The sequence below is a fragment of the Nyctibius grandis genome, chromosome 27 (genome assembly GCF_013368605.1).
Source record: "Nyctibius grandis isolate bNycGra1 chromosome 27, bNycGra1.pri, whole genome shotgun sequence".
Lineage (NCBI taxonomy): Eukaryota > Metazoa > Chordata > Aves > Nyctibiiformes > Nyctibiidae > Nyctibius > Nyctibius grandis.
The window spans coordinates 5,543,629-5,563,675 of NC_090684.1; the positions used below are offsets into that span (position 1 = coordinate 5,543,629).

General features: G+C 55.9%; 2 protein-coding genes across 3 annotated transcripts in view; one reads left to right on the top strand and one right to left on the bottom strand.

The window, feature by feature from the left end:
- Positions 1–618: 618 nt before the first annotated feature.
- Positions 619–5,476, top strand: MYOG (myogenin). Of its 2 annotated transcripts, XM_068419170.1 has the most exons (3): positions 619–1,139; positions 4,012–4,093; positions 4,828–5,476. In XM_068419170.1, the coding sequence occupies exons 1-3, from the start codon at positions 660–662 to the stop codon at positions 4,947–4,949; spliced, it is 684 nt and encodes a 227-aa protein (XP_068275271.1). In that variant the 5' UTR covers positions 619–659; the 3' UTR covers positions 4,950–5,476. The 2 variants fall into 2 exon arrangements, with proteins under 2 accessions (XP_068275271.1, XP_068275270.1); XM_068419169.1 differs by having other exon boundaries at positions 4,012–4,913.
- Positions 5,477–6,619: 1,143 nt separating this feature from the next.
- PPFIA4 (PTPRF interacting protein alpha 4) overlaps positions 6,620–20,047 on the bottom strand; it is a 32,662-nt gene continuing 19,234 nt past the window's right edge. The window contains exons 12-29 of the mRNA XM_068419538.1: positions 19,337–19,478; positions 18,876–19,081; positions 18,219–18,459; positions 17,950–17,985; positions 17,244–17,377; positions 16,913–17,076; positions 16,204–16,297; positions 15,880–15,961; positions 15,247–15,447; positions 14,215–14,277; positions 12,992–13,018; positions 11,871–12,046; positions 11,084–11,181; positions 10,245–10,420; positions 9,953–10,021; positions 8,691–8,868; positions 7,440–7,531; positions 6,620–6,958 (exon numbers count right to left, since the gene is read on the bottom strand). Of these exons, the coding sequence (XP_068275639.1) occupies positions 7,473–7,531; positions 8,691–8,868; positions 9,953–10,021; positions 10,245–10,420; positions 11,084–11,181; positions 11,871–12,046; positions 12,992–13,018; positions 14,215–14,277; positions 15,247–15,447; positions 15,880–15,961; positions 16,204–16,297; positions 16,913–17,076; positions 17,244–17,377; positions 17,950–17,985; positions 18,219–18,459; positions 18,876–19,081; positions 19,337–19,478 (2,146 nt within the window). The 3' untranslated portion in view covers positions 6,620–6,958; positions 7,440–7,472. The remainder of the gene's footprint in view (positions 6,959–7,439; positions 7,532–8,690; positions 8,869–9,952; positions 10,022–10,244; positions 10,421–11,083; positions 11,182–11,870; positions 12,047–12,991; positions 13,019–14,214; positions 14,278–15,246; positions 15,448–15,879; positions 15,962–16,203; positions 16,298–16,912; positions 17,077–17,243; positions 17,378–17,949; positions 17,986–18,218; positions 18,460–18,875; positions 19,082–19,336; positions 19,479–20,047) is intronic.

The following is a 20,047-nucleotide window of genomic DNA, read 5'->3' on the forward strand; positions in this document are numbered from 1 at the left end:
CAGCTGAAGCAGGATCAGGCCCTTACGGTGCGACGTGCACCGGCAGGATGGGGCCATGGGAAATATGGCAGGCGAGTGGGAATGGTGTGGGGCAGAGCGGGGTGGGGAGGTGGGAAAGGCCTTGAGGATGCTGTGCCGGTGTTGGGTCTGACCGCAGGGACAGCACGGATCCGGGGTGCTGTGGGATCAAGGGGGGCAACCACAGAGGGACGAGGGTGGCCTGGCCGGGCAGGCTGGCCACGAGGCCACCGCGGGCTCCCCCCGACCCGGCCATAACTGAAGGGACCAGATGACACAAGAATGCTGGGGGGAGCTGGCAGCCACTCGCCGTCCCTGGTGGCATCCCTGGGCTCAAACAAAGCCCTTGTTTTCGGGGCGGCCGAGCCGCCCTCCCCACCGTGCCAGCTCCCCCAGACCCCCCCGGCACGGCCGCGGGCCGGGCAGCGTAATCCCTGTGGGGAGAGCACATGAAATCAGACGGACAAGTTTTGATGTGAGGCAGCAGCTTAGGACGGGCTCAGGTTTCCTTTAGGTTTTCTATATTTATCTCCGTGATTTAATGCCAGCGCTGGGGTTTAAATGGCACCAAACAGTTGGCGTGGGGAGAGGGAGCAGCCGTCCCCGAACCGCGCGCACGTCCCCGAGCCGCCCGCACGCCCATGGAGCTCTTCGAGACCAACCCTTATTTTTTCCCGGACCAGAGGTTTTACGATGGGGAAAATTTCCTGGGCTCCCGTTTGCAGGGTTACGAGCCAGCGACGTTCCCGGAGCGACCTGAGGTGGCCCTGTGTCCCGAGAGCAGGGTGGCTTTGGAGGAGAAGGACTCAGCCCTGCCCGAGCATTGTCCCGGGCAATGCCTGCCCTGGGCCTGCAAGGTTTGCAAGAGGAAGACGGTCTCCATCGACCGGCGCCGGGCAGCCACCCTGCGGGAGAAGCGCAGGTTGAAGAAGGTGAACGAAGCCTTCGAGGCGTTGAAACGCAGCACCCTGCTCAACCCCAACCAACGGCTGCCCAAGGTGGAGATCCTGCGCAGCGCCATCCAGTACATCGAGCGCCTGCAGAGCTTGCTCAGCACCCTCAACCAGCAGGAGCGGGAGCAGAGGGACCTGCGCTTCCGCCCCGCCGCTCCCCAGCCCGGGGTAAGTGCATCCCCCAGGGCCCCAAACCTGGGCTGGGGACCGGTGAGGGGGTGCCCTGTGGGGGTGATGTCCTATGGGACAGATGCCCTATGGGGGCGTTGCTCTATGGGGTTGATGATATGAGGGTGATGGCCTATGGGGGTGATGCCTTATGGGGGGTTTGCCCTATGGGGGTGTTGCCCTATGGGGGTTATGCCCTATGGGGGGTATTGCTCTATGGGGGTATTGCTCTATGGGGATGATGCCCTATGGGGGGGATGCCCTATGAGGGTGATGCTCTATGGGGGTTATGCCCTATGAAGGTGATGCTCTATCGAGGTGATGCCCTATGTGGGGGGGGGAAATGCCCTATGAGGGTGATGCCCTATGGGGGTGATGCTCTGTGGGGTTGTTGCTCTATGGGGGTGATGCCCTATGGGGGTGATGCCCTGTGGAGGTGATGCTCTGTGGGGTTGTTGCTCTATGGGGGTGATGCCCTATGGGGGTGATGCCCTGTGGGTGTGATTCACTAGGGGGGTGATGCTCTATTAGGGTCATGCTCTTTGGGGTGATCCCAGGCAGAGGCATCACGGGCAGCTCTGGGGCACTGGGTCCTGCTGGTGGGAGTGGGATCCCCAGCCCTGGGGGCGAGGCAGATGCTGCTGTCATGGCTTGGGAAATGTGTGCTGCATAAAGGCTCAGGGCAGTGATGATCCAGCCCCAGCCAGGCCCTCAGATCCCCGGACAAAGGGGCCCAGAGTGGTCTTGCCCTGTCTATACATCTATATATTTACGTATGGATCTGGTGAGGGCTGGGTGGTCTAGTGCTGGACGCCACATTGAGCGCAGCATGTGCACATTGAGAGGGATAATAAAGGCAAAACCAAGCTAAAAAAATACAAAATAAAATGAAATAAAATTAAATTTAAAAAATAAGATGAAATGAAATGAAATAAAATGAAATGAAATGAAGTGAAATTAAATGAAGTGAACTTAAATGAAATAAAATAAAATAAATAAAAAATAAAATTAAATCCTCTGCTCACAGACATACACACACTCTCCTGATTTCTCCCTACAAAGTGACACAACCCACAAACCTCCGACCAAACACCATCAGGGTGTCACCACCCACCGTATCCTGTGACACCCCGCAGGTATCAATGCTCCTGGGCGCAAAACCTGCAGCCTCCCTCCCCTCTCCCGGTGCCACGACACGATGGGGCACAGGGACATTTTCTCACCGTCAGCATGGCACAGTGCACCCGGGCAGGGGACAGGGCAGGGGACAAGGCGGTTGGTGCGGGGCCACCTCCAGTTTCTCGGACCGATCCCAAGGCCAGGTGAGGATGCTCACAGCAGCTGCGTCTTGCCACAACCCTGAGCAGAGACTCTACGAGCCAGACCCCGCCACGCCGCAAGATTTTGGTGGTTTAACCATGTTTTTGGGAGATATTTTTATCTGCTCTCTGCCTTCTGTGGGGATGCCGGGACATGTGCTTCCCTGGGGCTCTGAGGTTTTGTATATCGAAATGTATAGATAGCTATAGGTATAGATGATGATATAGATAGAGGTGATAGAGATGATACAAATTGATGTAGATGTACATATAGATATAGGTATTGATGATAGAAATGATGTAGATACAGAAGATAGATGTAGATGTACGTGTAAGTATAGATCTAGGTATTGATGATATAGATTAAATAGATGTAGATGTAGATGTGGATGTAGAAGTAGATATCGATGGTACAGCTGATATGGATAAGGATATGGATATAGGAGGACTTTATAAGAGGCATAGAAAAGTGGAATTCACAGAGTTTAATCTTCTTTCAGACTAAGGGATTTAAGGACCAAACCAGCACGTACCCAGGTAGCCCAAAATTTAGAGCTGAAAAAGGACTGAAAAAAGGTTTTAAGGTCCATCCTATATATTCTTGGGACTTCCCAGTGTAAACCCGATGTATCCACTTGAGATTGATTTGGGTGGAGTTGTTGGCTGCCCCTGCCAATGTGCCCAAAACTGCACTGAGCTGTTCCCATGTCACCACTGCTCCAAGCTGTCCCTTCTCCCATGGGTTCACATATTGAGTGCAAAATCCAGTATTTTGAGGGAAAAAAAAAATTATATCTGTAAGAATTTCCTACTTTAGCAGGAAATAAATCCAAGTGTTAATTAATTAACGTGTGCTGCCGTGAGCTTATAGACCCAAAGTGCCATTTCTAGGCTGCTACAAATAGTTGGGCCCTTGGGATTGCTCCTATAAATCATATTTTGGGTTTAACCCGGGCCGGCATCTACTTCCCTATAGATACACACACAAAAAAAAGTTAATTCAGAACTTTGCTGAGTAACGCTCTCATTTTTCAGGCTGTCAGCTCTTTTCACTGAAATAGCCGTCCAGCCCCAAATGCACAAATCAAACTGCCAAAAGACCTTCCCCAGAAACCCCCTTGGGATGGCCCGAGGGTGTCCAGCCTGTCTCTCTGTTTTTTATGAGCCTGATTAGGTGATTTTCAGCAAAAAAAGCTGTTTTGTCCAAGGACGTTCGTCCGTCTCTAGCCCTTTCTCATAGTTGCTGGGTAAAGAGACACTTTTTTCCCTGCAGTGAGTGGTTGGCCCCATTTCTCTTGTGTTCAGTGCCCAAAAAGGGTTGTTTTTTTTTTCACCCTTTATGGTTAACGGAGCATCTGGCCCCGATGGGTCCTGGCGACCCCGAATGTTGTCGGCTCCTCCAGCTGCTTTGCAGGTGGGGAGGGACGTGCCCGTCTCTGCAGGGATGTCGTGCTGCAGCGATCGGGCACCCCGGGGTGGTTTTGGGGTGCTTGGTGGGGTTTGGCTGGGCTGGAGGAGGTGACACCCACAGTCGGCATCTCGGCTCCTTGCAGGTGGCCAGCGAGTGCGGGTCCGGCAGCTCGTCCTGCAGCCCCGAGTGGAGCAGCCAGCTGGAGTTCGGCACCAACCCTGCGGGTAAGGTCCTCCCCACCTCGCCCTGGTGGCCTCTGGGGGGTCAGCAGTGGGGGACACCGCAGCCCTGGGGCAGAGCATCGCTGAGCCAAACCTCCCCCCGCGCAAGAAATCCTCAGAGCAGAGGACAAAAGGAGCTTTGTCCTTCTCTCCCCACCCAGCTCTTGCAGAGGGATGAGCTTCCCCCAGGCTCATAAACCCTCCAGCACCTCAGGGTTCTCCCTCTGCCTGATTTTCCCCCAGACACCTGCTCTTAGGAGCTGATGAACCAGACTGCAGCAGCCCGGAGCCCCGGCAGCTTGGTCCCCATCAAGGGTTTGTCCGTCACCGTCCCTTGGGTGGCTTTGCCCGCTGCGGTGCTGAGCATCGCTGAGCATCGCTGCCCCAGCCTCCTTTCCCTCCCCACACCCCCTCTGCAGCTGCTGCTTTTTTTTTCTGCCATTGCAGTTATCCCCCCCGCCCCCAAATCCACCTGTTTTTTTTCCTCCAGAAGGCAGAAACTTAAATCTCATTTTCCAATGGGGAATAAAACCTAAAAAAAGCATCCCAAAGTTGCACTCCTTGTTGCCCTCTCCAGGGGAAGGTCTCATCCCTCCCAGGGTGGGAGCTGGGAGCCGGTCCCCACGTCACTCTGGCCATGCAGGGGATCGTGGCATCCCCCCTGCGCCGAGCCAGGAGCCGTCCCCAGCACACGGTCCCCGTCCCCAGCAGAGCCATCATCCCCTTGCTCTCCGCAGATCACCTCCTGGCTGACGACGCGGCGGAGGAGCGCAACCTCCACTCGCTCTCCTCCATCGTGGAGAGCATCGCCGTGGAGGACGTGGCCGTGACGTTCCAGGAGGAGCGGGTTCAAAACTGAGCCGGTGCAAACCCCGGCGGCTCTTCAAGCTGGTGGCGGGGTGGGAATAAGATGCCGGAAGGATCCAGCCGCTGGAAATCATATTTATCCCTCCGGCGTCGTGGACTGCACCACTGAAACCACTCGCCTCCTTTCCCACTCCTTGCGACACGCTCCTGCCCGGCCAGCTGAAAAAAAATAACGGGGAGAGGTGGGATGTCCCCGCGCTGGCGGCAGCCCCGGGTCCCACGAGGGCGGCCGCCCGGCGCCGGGCTCTGCTTCGCTCCCCGTGCGGGGGCGATCGGTTTTTGGGGGCCAATGTGTGTGCTGGGTTCGCTTGCTGATTTTTTTTTCCAAGATGCTCTTCGACCAACGTCTCTCTCCGGCTGGTGGCCTGCGGGTGCTGAGCCCCGCGGAGGCTGCCCGCGCCGACTTTTCTACTGAACGCTGTGTGGAGTTGCCATTTGTTTTGTTTTTTTTTTTAATTATTATTTTTGCTAACTTATTTGGATTTTTTTTTATAATAAAGGCATTCTTGTTTGAACTGCTCAGGGCTCCCTTTGCTGCTGTCTCCCTTTGCACAGGTTTCCCCTAATTCCCAGGTTGGGGATTTCTCCATATCAGAAAATCCAGCTGGATGTGGTGGGAACTGGATGTCCCCTGCAGAGACCAGTGATTTCACTGGTTTGCAACTGGGGCTTAACCCTGTCCCCTAAAAACTCTCAGGGGAGCTAAAGATTAATTACATTTTTAATTTGGGCTCTAGAAAGAAGGCTCAAGCCAGCGCTGTTTTAAAATCCTGTTTATTGGAACACACATACATCCTTTCCTGACCCGATCCAGGGTTTGGAGTCCATGCAGTACCAATAATATGACGAAAGAAACAGGGCATTGATATAAAGGGCTCACTGACTCTTCAAATTAAAAAAATATTTAATACTGTATTAGGCAAATAATACACTGAAAAGACATCGTGACTGTAGAGCCTCTCAGATATTGCACTTCCAGACAGCACATGATAAGTATAAGGTCATTCCAGCCATCAATAAATATCACATCAGAAATAGGGGCCACACAAGGCAAACGTGGCATGAGGAGACGAAGAGATCCTACCCTACGGGGAAGAAAGGGGAAGTTACGAGCCTCCTGGATGGATCCCTGCCCGTAGCCTGGAGGCAGGAGGGGAGAGCATCTCCTCTGCACCCGGAAGGGAAGGGATGGGCACGTCACAGGGTGGTGGGTGCCCCCGTTGTGTCTCCCCAGGCACCCAAGGAAGGTCCCCTCTCCCGTGGGTGCTGGGTGCCGTCCCGGCTGGCAGCCAGCCGTATGGGGCAGTTCCAGCCCTTCCCCATGCAGCCCTTCATGGACCCGCTGTGCAGGCGCAGCCTCCCCGCTACGTGGCATCTGGCAGCACCCCAAAATGCAGCACCCAAAAATGCAGCACCCCAACCTCCCACCCCTTGGCAGACAGCCACCCTCCTCACCCCCACGAGGGCCGGTCCCTGCTCCATCCCATGCAGCACTGACCCTGGCCCTGGCCCCTGCTGCAGGTAGCTCCTTCCCTGGCCACCCCGGCGTGAGGATTTTCACAAGCCTGAATCTTCCTTGGCTTCAAGTCCTGTGGGGAGCAGCGTCCCCGATGCCCGGGGCTCGGGCGAGTCGGTGCAGCAGCCCATGGTGTATTGGCAACGTGAACCAGGCAGGAGGGAGGTTTCCAAATATCGCAGCCCACTTTTGGGGTGCCTCCGCCACTCCACCGGATTGCACCACACTTCTGCCAGTGACGGAGTGGGCACCCAGCGAGCGCATCCATAGGCCAGCCAGCGCGGGGAGAGGTGGGCGGACACACCACGGGGAGCCGGGGGGAGCGGTGGGGTGCACAAGCAGGAGGGACAGCATCTGTTTCGGTCCACAGCAGTGAGACTGCAGCGCCTGTTGGTTTGGGCCGAGGAACGGGCGCAGGCTGGGCTCTTGTCCCGAAGGCAAGACGAGTCTTGTCCTGACGTGGCCATACGGATGGTGGGGATGTGCTGAGAAACAAAGTGGGAAAGGCCCAGTGAGGATGGTGGCTCCACCCGTGCACCCACAGGCCAACAAACCCAGATGGAGTTGGTAATGAATCCTCCTGACACAAGGAAACCACACCCCAGGGTACAGCAGGATCCCAGGAGCCTCTCTGAAGTGCTTGACTATCCTTCCCTCACCCCAGTGGGACCCCCCACCTAGGATGGCACCCTGGGGTCCCCAGTGGAGCTGTCTGTTCAGGGACTGGACAGACCGTGTGTGGTTGGGATGCTGAGCATCCCTCCTGCATCAACTCAGGCTCCTGTGAGGCTCAGGCAGCAGCAGGCTGTTCCCCCACCACTGAGGTCCTCATGGTCCTCCATGGCAAGGCAAACCTTGGTGAAGGCAGACACCCTGTCTGGGTGATGCCGGGCAGAGGACACTGGGCCTCGTGCTCTCCTCTCGGTCACCATCCAGCTCTGAGGCCTCGGTCCTCCTCGCACTTACCCAGGGCTGGGCTGGTTCCCGTCACGCTGACCCTCAGCAGGAGTACGTCCGGACCGTGGAGGTCTCCAGCCTTGGTGACCCAGAGGCACCAACTGGAAGTGCATCAAAGAACAGACCATGCAATTAGTGACTGCTCCAATTAGTCCTTGGTTTCCCACCAAACCATTTATTAGGCAGCATCTGTGCACTGAAGCCACATGAAGATGAGGGTCAAAGGAAGAGGAACGTTGGGCCAGCTCTGATGCTCCCAAGGCTCCAGGGCCTTTGGGAAGTTGCCACTTGCCATCCGTGCTCTTGGGCAGTGAACACCCTGCTACCCACGTCTGGGTGCTGTCAGACCTCAGGATTTTGTCCCATGTTTCATTGTCCTCAGCTGGGTGGGAATTGCAGCTTCCAGGGATGGGGTGGAAAAGGTTGAACGGAAGTTTGACCCAAACTGCTGTGAAATTTGAGCAAATCTGAAGATGGGAGGAGAGCTGAGCCTGGGGCTTGGAGCTGGAAGGTGAAAGTGTAACTTTCTAATTCTCCTTCACACATTCATTTCTGAGCCTGCTGAAGCCAGCTCTGCCCCACTGGGGATGTTGCAGGTGGCTCGAGACAGTGGGACCGGCGTGCCTGGTCCAGGGGACAAACTGGGTGACCTGGCTGGAGCTTCGGTCTGGAGCTTTGGAAGGGACCAAGACACCTTGTAGAAAGGAGTTGTGTGGTGATGGGGCAGAGCCCGGGATGCGTGCTCAGCTAAAACACACGACGGCCAGCAGCACGGGCAGCAAGCGTGTCAAAGCAGGTCCTTGCCAGCCCTGGGATAGTGGCTGCTCAGCAGCACTTGGACTTGAGCTGGTTAATTCAGTCCCTTTGGGGTTGGTTTCCAAAAGGCAGGATGGACCAGACTGGCCCAGACTGGGCTGCTGCTTCCTGGCAGCCCCCAGTGCTACGCCAACAGGCTCTGACCTGGATGCCAAACCCAGAGCGAGGGTCACATATCCCCACTTCATGCCCCAATCCAGCCCTCTCCCTTGTTCTGGCGGTTCAAAACAAACAAACCACACACCAGACCAGAGTCTGAAATAACCCCCCTGAAAAAAAAGTTACAGCAGACGATGGCTCTAGGGTCACGTGGATTCAGCATCACAGGCAATCAGGAAAGCCTCTCTCTGTCCTTTCCTCTCCTGATGGCACATCATTCCTCATAGACACCATGAGGTCTGAGCAGGGGTGGGAGAGGACCCTGGGGAGACGGGGGTGACCTACCTTCCGGGGGCATTTTCTTGGCAGGGGCGGATGGAGGGGGCAAGGGCACCAGGCTGGTGACGCGGAAGCCGGCGGGCAGCGTCTCGGCCGAGCCGCTGAGCATGTTGATGCTGTGAACGTCTCGTGGGCGGAAGCGTTTTCGCCACGATGGGGTTCGACGGAAGGTCTTGTCGTCGCCCTGAAAGGGAAGAGCAGGTTACGGGCCCAGCGTCAGCGTCAGCAGGAACTTCTGCCCCTGTGAGATACCAGCACTGCTTCCACCTAACAAGGGTGCGCCTGTACGTGGATACCAACTCAAACGGTGTGCGATCAAACTAGGCCAAGGACGTAGGAGACCTTGCTGGGATCCCATGACATAGGCTTTACCCCTTCCAGCTTGCCTATCTCTTCTCTCCAGCCTGCCTGCAAAGATGCCTTGGAGACATCAACACACAACCCCCCAGGAAAGACCCCAAGGGATGCATCTAACCTTGGCCAGATAACGGCCTCTGGAAGGGCCTGCTTCTCTCTGTGCTCTAAATAGAGCCCTGACTAATTCTGCTGTTGTATCTCATGGAGGAAAGCTACACATAGGAGAGTTTGAGACGAATTCCCACCTTCAGTGACTCAACATGAGCAGTTTTCTGGCTGCTTAATGGGGCATCTCTAACCCACCAGCTTTACCCGCCGCAGATGTGTCATGCCCAGAACATCTGTGACTCTAAAAGGCAATATTTAAACTGAAAGAGGGGAGATTGAGATGAGATCTGAGGAAGAAATTCCTGTGAGGGTGGTGAGACCCTGGCCCAGGTTGCCCAGAGAAGCTGTGGCTGCCCCCTCCCTGGCAGTGTTCAAGGCCAGGTTGGATGGGGTTTGGAGCAACCTGGTCTGGTGGAAGGTGTCCCTGCCCATGGTAGGGGGTTGGAACTAGATGGGCTTTAAGGTCCTTTCCAGCCCAAACCATTCTATGATATTAATGCACCTGGCAAGGAAAGCCAGGTGAGCCTACTTGAAATTCAGCCCAGTGAGCATGAGGCTAGAAATGATGCACAAGACTCTTCCTCACTTGCCTCCACAGCCTGGCAGCACGTTCCTCAGGGCCTTGTCTAGTAGTTTTAGCTTATTCCACTGATACTGCTCATGCGACTGCTCTAGAGAGTCTGTGACACATTATTTGACACCCCTGGACAAGGAGGGAGAGAGCAGAGGTCCTGCCTCTCCTGTTTCTTACACAAGAACAGGCGCTCAGCATGATCTGGACATGGGAGAGGTTTGGTACTCACATCGTCCAGCCTCCGATCTGTGCCCAAGGCGAGCAGGTTGTTGAACTCCCTCTCCAGCACTTGTCGAGCCTGAAATGAACACAAAATGAGCATTCCCTGTCGATGGAAACAGTTTTCAGCACAAACTCCCATCCCAGGAAAGCGTGAGAACGACAGAGAAGAAGCCTCCATGCCATCTGAGCACCCTGCTTCGAAAGGCAGAGTTGAGTTGGTGGGACTGGTGGAGTCACACCGCAGCCGTGTCCCACGCTGGCCACCCTCCTCCAAAATCCCCCAAGGATGCTGCTCTTACCTGCGTGTTCTGCGTGGGGATTTGCAACACGAGCGCCAGACTGTTGTGGTCGAAGTTTTCATCGAGGGCCAGGAGCGCCCCGTGCACCCCGCTCTCGACGAGATTGTTTGCGTACTCGCGAAGCCCGATGGACTGGATCCAGTGGATGACCTGGTCATTGGTCCACACCAACACGTCTGCAAAAGAGCGAGGGCAAGTCTCAGGGCTAGCTCAGACCATGCTCTTGGTTGTGGGGGGACCTGATGATGTCCTGGAGCCCTTTCGCACTGCCCCAGGCTGATCCTGGGACTCTCCTTCCTGAGCCAGCAGCAACAGCGGGTGCTCAAGTGCCAGGAACAGCTTCACTTCAATTTACCAAACTAAACGCTGAAGTAACAGGCAGAAAACAACGGTGAAAATTAATCCTAAGAACCCACGGCTGCTGGTGTAATTAGGGGCATTATCAATAATGAGATGTAATCTAAGCAGCAGCCAGATGTACAGGGAATCTCAGGACAGCCAACGAGGAAGGGGAGGCTGAGCAAGCTGGGGGGTGTCCTGAGCATCTGAAATGGGCAGAAGAAGATGATCTGATGCTCGGACTGGAACTTTTCTGTCTTGACACCCTTCCTCCCTCCTCATGCCTGCATAAAGGCACTTGGAGCAATCTGTTGGGGAAATACTGCAGGGAGGTCCCCCCTGGAGAACAGCCCTGTGGGCATGGTTGCTCAGAAATAATGACTTTCCCTAGGCAAATGCTGTGTTGAAAATAAGGGATAGGAGAAAGACCATCAATGGGCATCTCTTGGGGGGTTTCTCATCTCCTTTTCCAGAGCTGGATCATGTATGTGGCTGCTGACCTTTGATTTCGTGTTGGGTCTCTTCTCGCCTCCTCTCGAGCTCTTTGCGGTCGTAGTTGAGCCTCTTCAGGCACATGATGCCGTACTGCAGGCTGGTGCTGCAAGGACACGAGATGTCACCCAACCCTCAGGAGGGCTCAGCGTCGTGGGGCACGTGGCTTGGAGGGACCTGCGGAGGGACCCACTTCCCTGCTTGCTCTCCATGTGCCCAAAGGATGCTTTGGTTCAAGGTTGGGTCAGGACAGACACAATCCAAAGGGAAGATCTTAGCTGGAAGATGGGGAATGTCCCTCCCCTTCCATGGTAATTCCCCACTCCATCAGCTCCAGGCTGAAGGGTTCATCCCCAGAGCAGGGAGGGCCCTGGCAGGCCCATGGACACAGCCCCATGGGTCGGGGTGGATGGTGGTACCCCATGACAGGGCTGGATACTGGTGCTTGAGCAAGGTGGTTGGGATGGCATAAGCCTTCTCCAAGCTGAGCTTCTGGCAGATGACTGCTCTGCCTGCCAGTGGGGTACCAGGTGGGACAAGCCTTTATTTTTGCCCGTGGTTTGCTCCACAGCCAGGAGAAGGCTTGGTCCTCTGCAATTTTGCTGCAAGGAGTGTGATGAAGGAGAATATTTGCCCATATGAGCTGCACCAGACCAGGTGGTTGAGTTTAGCCTAGAAGAGCCATTCTCCAGCACCAGGGCTGACCAAGACAGGGGAGAATCCCTCAGATTGCCCCATCCTCTGCTCCATGTGCAGACACTGCACCCCAGAGACCTCCCAAAGGACAGGACTCACCGGTGGAAGCTGTCCACCATCTTCAAGTGCACTCTTAGGTCTTTCTTGGTGAGGTGGTCCAGCATCCGCGCATCAACAAGACACTCCATGAAGTAGCTGCGATACTGTGGGAGACCCAAGCTGGGCAGCCACTCGTTCCCAATCCACTCGTGGTTCATGTCCCCATAGGCCAGTGTCTGTGGAGAAGCAAATGGAGAAGCTAGGGAGAAACCAGGACTTGGTGGAGCTGCAGACTGCCAGGAGACCAGTGACAGTTCAGTGCTGCAGCCTGGGGGTCACTGTCCTGAGGCCCAAAGTTGGGCCAGAGGAGTTTAACCCTAGTTTGTACTGAAGAAGCTGGAGGGAACAGTCCTGTGGGCCATGGTCTGTGTTCTACTGATGTCCCCCAAGGAGACAAGGCAGTAGCCAAAAAGCAAGCATAAGGGATAGTTGGACTTTGTGACCAGCTTCTTCTGGAAACAGCACATTTATGAAAGCTGAAACAACTAAGAAATAGGTTTCAGTGCATTCCCAACTGATTTTTAAGCTTAGAAATCACCAAAAGATCTACTTTATGACTTCAAAATGAAAAAAAAAGGTCAGTTTTAGGCAGAAAAACATCCATTCACTTTCACTGCAAGCTGATTTGGGGTCCGAAAACAAAATAAAATCCATCAGAATAATAGTAAAACATTTGAGAGTGATATAACCAGAAGAGATGGATCCAAGCTGGACTCGTTCCTCCCACCTTTTCAGTTCATGAAAATGGTCTAGATCCTGAACTTGGGGCTAAAAAAAAGATGAAAACTAAATGTCTGTGCAGCTGGAAACCTGCCTCCCATGCAGGGCGGCTGGTCACTCTTACGTTGGGGTTTTAACACGGGATCTGTGTGTTACACAGAAAAAGCCACTCTGCCTGAAGCAGAGAAGGATGCTGCTTGATGCAAGGTCCCAGGAGGACCACCCCATGCTCAGGAGATAGCTCAGAGGAGCAACCACTGGGTGCAGGCTCGGACTCCAAGCTGGATTTGGTGAATACTGACGCCCCAAGCTCATCCCCTGGGTGCTCTGGGATGTCCATCTCTCCCTCCCATAACCACCCCATGTACCGCCCGCGGAAAAAGGTGACACGGGGACCTCACCTGTGCCCAGCTGCCTTCTTCTGTGTCCTAAGCGTGACACATGCAGCATGTCAATAGAAAGGACAGGTAAAGTCAGTACCCGGTGGCCTTGCACCGTGAAAGCATGTGCCACGTGTGCGGAGCATGGGACCCCTCAGCATGGTGTGACCCAGAAGGGATGGGGGTCAGTCTCACGGCTGCACGGCTCAGGGAGCTCAGCCTCGGCGACAGGGCACTGGGGACACCCCGACCCCGCTGGGCCTGGGTTTCACCCCATCTCTCAGTCAAGTCAGGAGGATACAGGATGAGGCTTTTCTCATGGGCCTTGGGCTGGAGACGGCACAGACACCGGGGCTCGTACATCTTTCCTGGGAAATATGGGTAGTTCTCGGGTCTCTCAAAGACAGGTGGATGCAGAGAGAAACCTAAGTTTCAGCTCACGGGTCACACCACCTTGGCGGGACTGCCTAACCCAATTTTGTAGCTATTTCCTCCCTTCTCAACCTGTGCTGGTTTTGCTCAACCTCCCAAAACCTGCCAAGGGAAAGTGTCACGTCCCTGCCAGAACTCTGAACTCTCCGTCCCCAAAAGGCACCCACCAGCTAGAGGTGCCAGTCACAGCTCTGTGCTATTCGACCAGCAGACACAAGCTTCAATAAAATGCCTGATTCACACAACAAATCCAAAATGTTGCTCCTACTCTGAGTCACGGACACGGGGTCCAGTTGCAGAGAGGGGCGCACGGCTACATCTCTCCAAAGGAGTCAGAGCTTTCAGGAGCACGGCCGCATCCCTCCAAGGGACCCAAGCCATCAGCCAGAGTGGTAGGGACAGACAGCAGGGACAATATTTGGGTGTGCTAAGGTCAGCAGGAGATTAGACAGTGACTTCTTTGGCTGTAGGATAACCAGTGTGGGACTCAATCTCATGCATCTATCTGAGATCACTCTTGGTTTTCGTCTTTCTTCCCTCTAACTCACAAGCGACAGACACGCTGCTCAAACCCACAGCGGCTTGACAAAGGAAAATGCATCTGATGGGTTTTAAGCCAGTTTTAGAAATTGTTGGGATATTAAAGGTTGAAAGATGGTTTCTAAACAGGTGCATGGTGCTGGCCAAGAGCTGACACATGAGACGCAGCAAAGATCCCCTTCCCTCCCGGGGTTTAGCGCGTTAATGCACGCCCGGAGCTCAGCTCGGTAACCGATACGCCGTGCCGCGGCAGTGGGGCTGGCCAGCCTCACCGTCTTGGTGGAAGTTGCCATGTTCTCCATCTCCTCGTGGGTGACCCAGACGTTTCCTGAGGACTGCAGGGAAAAGAGCAGAGTGGTCAGAGTAAACCACAATGGAGCTGTGGCCTCGGTTCACAACCGCGCTGGAAACAAGCCCGGCTCGGGCTGATGGAGGATCAGGTCACCCTTGCGCTCGGAGCTGCACTGAGGAGATCTCACAGTGTCCTTGGGGCTTGGGCTGGTGGCACCTCGCTGCCCATGAGGACTCTGGGCTGTCCGTGTAGCCACAGAGAGCACAGCAAGGACCACTGACCCTTTGGCTGCCTTTATACTTTGGTGTTATGGTCACGGAGCCCACAGGCTTGTCTCTGACAGCCGTGACCCCGGCCATGGTGATCTGAGGGGACACAGCACGCTTGGGGCCCTTCTGCTGACTGCATTTCTACAGATGTTTCTTGGCATTACTGGGGCACTACTAATCCCTCGGGGGTTTTGGAGATCAGCACAAGACACGATCCCTCCATCCGTTCCGTGTCCTACCCAGGGCAAGGCTGGATCTGTGGTTGCTCTGACTTGCCCCAGGAATTTCACGTGATCCCAGGAAAAGGTTTGTAGTGAAATGATTGAGAAAACAGTTGTGCATAACCGAGTTGGCCCTGTAAAGCACACGTGTGCTCTTTGGATGGGATTCTGTCCTCTCCAGGGCAGAGAGTCCCCAAGCTTTGCTCTTTCTAGGCTGCTCAGCAGGGTCAGCCTCTTGCTGACAACCTCTGAGCGTGAGGACAAGAGCATCTGCTCGTGCCTCAAGACAGGAAAGTGCTTCACGCTCGATCTTTGTGCGTGAGGACATGTCTGGTGTTTGACCGGTCCATGAGAGAACATCACCCCCTACGTGGCCGCGCTTGCCTGTAACACTGGGACTCCCTGGTGACTGATGGACCACTGTGGTTCCAAGGAGCCAGGGAAAGGAGGGAAACAAGTGGGTTGTCCTGCCCCATGGAGGGTCTCTGGGGGAAGAAGAGGTGTGTAGCACGGAGCACTTACCGTCCGTGAGGTGGGTGGTGCTGAGGGGCTCGTGAGCGAGACCATCTCCTGGATGGCCAGACGCAGCTTCAGGCGATGCAGCGCATTGCTGATGCCGATCTCCCTCTGGATCTCAGTGTCGGACAGGGCCGACATGATGGCTCCGCTCTTCACGTTGGCTCGGCAAGCGGCAACGTACCACGCTGGCATCCCCACCCAGAGCTGCCGAAAGAGGGCAAAGCCAGTGAGTGCCCGGTTGACCTACCCTAACTTCCTCTGGCAGGATCAAGGCCATCCTGTTTGAAGGTCAGTGAAGCCATCCCAGTTTGAAGCTGGATACCCACATGGGGTTCCATTTTCATTTGTACCTTGCACAGATGGCCTGTGGGCAGCTCAGCACCCCTATATCTGGTGGACATAGACACGGAAAGAGCACCCACTGAGCCTTTCGACTCAAAGCTCTACTCAAATCACAACTCTACAGAATATGTGAGGGATCTGGGGATCTGCTCTGCTCCCCCAGGTTTTGCAACCACCAACCATGTGCATGGACCAAACATGGTGGGACTGTGGGGTGCTGTACCGCTGCCGGGGGAGCACACTACAGACCAGCAGCGACTGCAAAGCCGTTGGTGCATGGGGACGATGCCTCACCTCCAGCCAGGAGACAACGGTGGGGCCATCCCAGTGAGCAAAGGGCAATCCTTTCCTCCGAGCTTCTTCCAGGAGTTCATGCCTAGAGGGAACAGAAGCAGAAGAGTGATTTACTGGGGGCTTGTGGGGAAGGGAGCAGCTCTTGAAAGGGAACAGACCACAGGCAGTAAGAACCAGCTGGCAGCAAAGCAACAAAGGAGCTAACAGGGCTCAAGGGACGGTGAAGATAAGAAGTCTTTCCAGCAATTCCCAGTCCCGTGCCATGGCTTCGCAGCCATCAGGCAGGACATTTTCTTACTGGGGCAGGGAAGTAGCTTCACTCACTTCTTCCGCAGGCGCCGATCCTTCTCGGCCTGAGCACCCAGCTTGCCAAGTCCCAGAGGGTCCTGTATGCCCACTTCCACATCAGTCAGCACCACTGTTGGGCAAGACATCCTCGCATCAGTGTGATGTCCCACGGGTTCAGTGTGGGCACTGCCACAGTCCCCATGCCAGCGTGTTGGGGACACACAATCACAGCACAGGAGGTGACAGTCTCCATTTCCAACCCACCCCCACAGCCCCTCTGCATCCCTGGGAAGCCCAAGGGGATCCCCGCCTGCCATCCCTCCCATTTCAAATGCTCAACATTGAGGCAGTAAAGGATTTAGGAGTGGAAAAGCAGCTCCTACCAAAGGGCTCTGCAAAATCAAGAAGGTCCCATGGGGAGGGAAGCAGATTTGGGGTCATTAAAGATAAGATACAGTGATGGGGGGTCACTATCCTCACTGCAGCTCTCGCAGAGCACTAACACTGATACCATGCTCAGGCCTGAAAGGGCTGCGGGGCAGAAAACACCAGGACCCAACTGCCTGGAGCTGCAGGGAGCCCAGAGCCAGTGGCCCCAACATCCCCAAACCAGCAGGGGTGTCCCTGCTCCTCCGCCTGTCACCCCAACAGCACCCCAAAGCCAGACAGTGCCAGGAGGCGTGCAGAGAGCCTGGCCTGAGAGGACGCCCGACCGGCACGGATGGGAATAGGGCTGCTCACGGACCCTGCCCCGTGGCCCCTTCTCTGCTCAGCTGAATCAAGCGACCCTTCTCTTTTTTCCCGAACAAGCGCCCGATGGAGGATTTGATCCCCTTCCTCTTGGAGCCCTTGTGCAAGGAGTCCTGGCTGCTGTTGCTGCTGGGGTTGCTGGCCTGCTCCTCCAGCGAGCTGGGGATGGAGGAGGGAGAGGAACAGCAAAGCCTTGAGGTTATTCCCGAGCAGCGCATGAGCCATGGCAAACCCCAGACCATCCCACAATCCCATGCTTGCCCCATGTAAATCCTCAAACCAACAGAGCAGGCACTGGTGTGAGATCCGAAGGGCGCTCCACATACCTCTTCCCATCCTCCTGACTTAACGCGGGGTGGCCCAGCTTCTCCAGCCGCAATGTCCTGGGTGAGGATGGGGGGGATGTCTCGCATTTGATGGTGGTTTTATCCTCTCGGCTTTCATCCCGAGCTGCAGGCGACTGAACAAGTAGAGAAGCCATGAGGCTGGGAGGCCAAAGCCCAGCTCCATCCTTGCCCTGCTGCCTGCCTCTCTCTTGCTCCATGGAGGCATGGCCAAAAGAGCCACCAGGGCCCTGAGGCTTTGCCACGCTCCAGGATCGGCCTGAACTAGAGCTCTGGCAATGGCTCGAGATGCCCAAGTAGATGGGGAGGATGTGGCCGTATGGCCAAGATCCTGGGAATAGGGAGGAGAGAAGATGTAGCCCCATAGTCCAGGTCAGGGTGTGGGGACAGAAGCTGCTGGCCCTTAGCAGAGGGCTCTGAGGAGCACAGATGAGAATGTCGCCAGAGGGGACACACAATGTTTGAGGACCCAGTGGCTTTCTGAACCTCCCCATGTCCTGCCAGACCCCCCAGGCTGCCAGCTGGCACATCTCCAAGCACCTTATGGGATCCCCATGATCCTTCTGCTGAATCCCTGGGGTCCCCAGCTCCATCCCGCGCCTGCTGCACCCTGACCTGGTGTGGACAAAGCCAGGAGCAGGCTGGAAAGGGGGCTTGGACAAAAACCAACGGGATGGGAGCCACTCACTAGCAGTTTCCTCCGGTGCTTCCTCAAGTCGCTGGGCTGATTGCAAGGGGGAAAGCGAGAGAGACACAGAAAGGGGGGCAGTTAATGGAGAACCCCCCCGCAGAGCAGTCCCGGAGTGTGCCAGGCTGGGAGACAGCAAACATGGGCACCCTCATTCCACATCACCCTCCCACACACCTGTGCAGATGCCAGGGCATCGTCGTTCCCACCCCAGGCAGCCACGTGCACACCCTGTCCAGCCCCCCCCCGTCCACCACGTGCCTCCTCACCAACGTCATGATCCCCATGCGGTCGAGGTCCTGAGCGGCACTGCGGGAGGAGAGCTTGGGGGTGGAGCGGCCGCTGAGCGGTGGGGACGAGCTGGCCAGAGACAGGGCCGTCAGCGAGGTGGGGATGGAAGCCCTTTTGCAGAGCTGGGTGAGGTTGAGGCCCTCCATGCTGCCGCTCGTCACGCGGGTCTCCAGCTCCTCCGCACGGAGCTCGGTGGACTCCTTCTCCTCTTGGATCATCCTGGGGGAGCAGCAGGGCTCAGGGCTCCTGGCTCCCCACTTTTGTGGGCAGTTATCTCACACCCCCCCGCTGTAGGATTTCCCTACCCTGGGGAAATGCACCTCGGGTGCTGTGACTCGAGCCCCCGATCTCCAGGAATGGCAGCAAGATCCATCAGGACGCACACGAACCAGAGCTGAGGGGGACTCTGATTTCTTTTAATATTCATGGGGTGCAAATGATGATCCTTGCCATGAGCTAGCACTGGTGCAGCTGACAGGGAGCTGCATGCAGGAAGGGCCAAGTTTCCTGGCTGAAGCTGGACCAAGGCCTCAATTTTAGGGCATAACAGCTTCCTCCCACTGCCTGGCAGTTTGTTGCCCCCGACGGACACATTTCAGAGCAAGGCAGTGGTGGGTTTTGGCCATGGCTGCTACCTGATCTCCTCGTTGATGGCATCCAGCTGCTCCTGGAGCATCATGGCCAACGTCTGGGCGTCCGAGTGCCCACCAGGAGAGAGTACATCCATTGAGCTGAACAGCGTCTCACGGTCATCCTCATCCACGTCGGAGATGTCGGGGTCGCTGTCAAAGGCGTGAGGCCCTGTGGCCAGGACGCTGCCTGCCTGGGCCTGCTCCCAGTCCTGGAGGAACAAGGTCCACTGGTCCTACACGGCATCCCCATGTCTCCAAAAGCCAAACCGGAGACCTCCGTGCAACAGTCACACCTCAACGCATTCCCAGTGGGGAAACCCTTCCTACCATGTTACCCCCATCCATGCACTAGGTGAAGGAAATGGCCCCGTGCCCTCAAATCAAGGACATATGAGACCAGCATGCAAGGCAGGAGGAGACCCCAACCCCAACCCTGACCCCATGCTGGCATGAAGATGGATTACCTTGGCTGGCTCCTCTCGCCGGGTGGCGAATCGGCCCTTCGGTGCCCGAGGCAGGCCCGGGGCTGCCCCAAAGGGCTCAGTGGGGGCATGGACCACGGCGCTCAGCGGGAAGCGCAGGTCCGTGGCGCTGCCCATATGGGACCTGGGGAGAAACAGCCCTGTTGTGGACGTTGCTCCATGCAAGGATGCCTCCACCCCCGGGCTGCTCCCCTCGCAGCTCAGGCTGGCTGGACAGAGGAGGAGGACAAGGCCACTCTGGGATGCCCACCCCAGCGATGCCTGCCCGCTCTGCACAAAATGATGCAAAACCAGGCTCCAGGAAAAGGTGACCCATTTCCCCCACGCTGGCCCTGGAGATGTGCTCACAGACTGTAGGGAGCTCAGCCCTGGGCCCTACCCTGCTGCTACCTCCCCCTTCGCTGCAGTACCCACTGGGGCAACCAGCCAGTTCTGGTTAAAACCACCCTGCACAGTGGGTCTGCTGTGAAGCCGTGGGCTGAACAGTCCCCTCCTGTCTTCTCCTCTCCAGAACAGCTTGCACCTTCCAACACATACAGCATGTCTTGTGCCTGTCTTCTCCATCCCCATAATACAGAACAGGGGCCAGCCAGGGAGCTCTTCTCCTTCTTTTTATGTTTTCTTCAACATTTTCAAGAAAAAAACAACCTGATGAATAAAATCCCATTTGAAACAGATCTTCCGGGTGCAGGG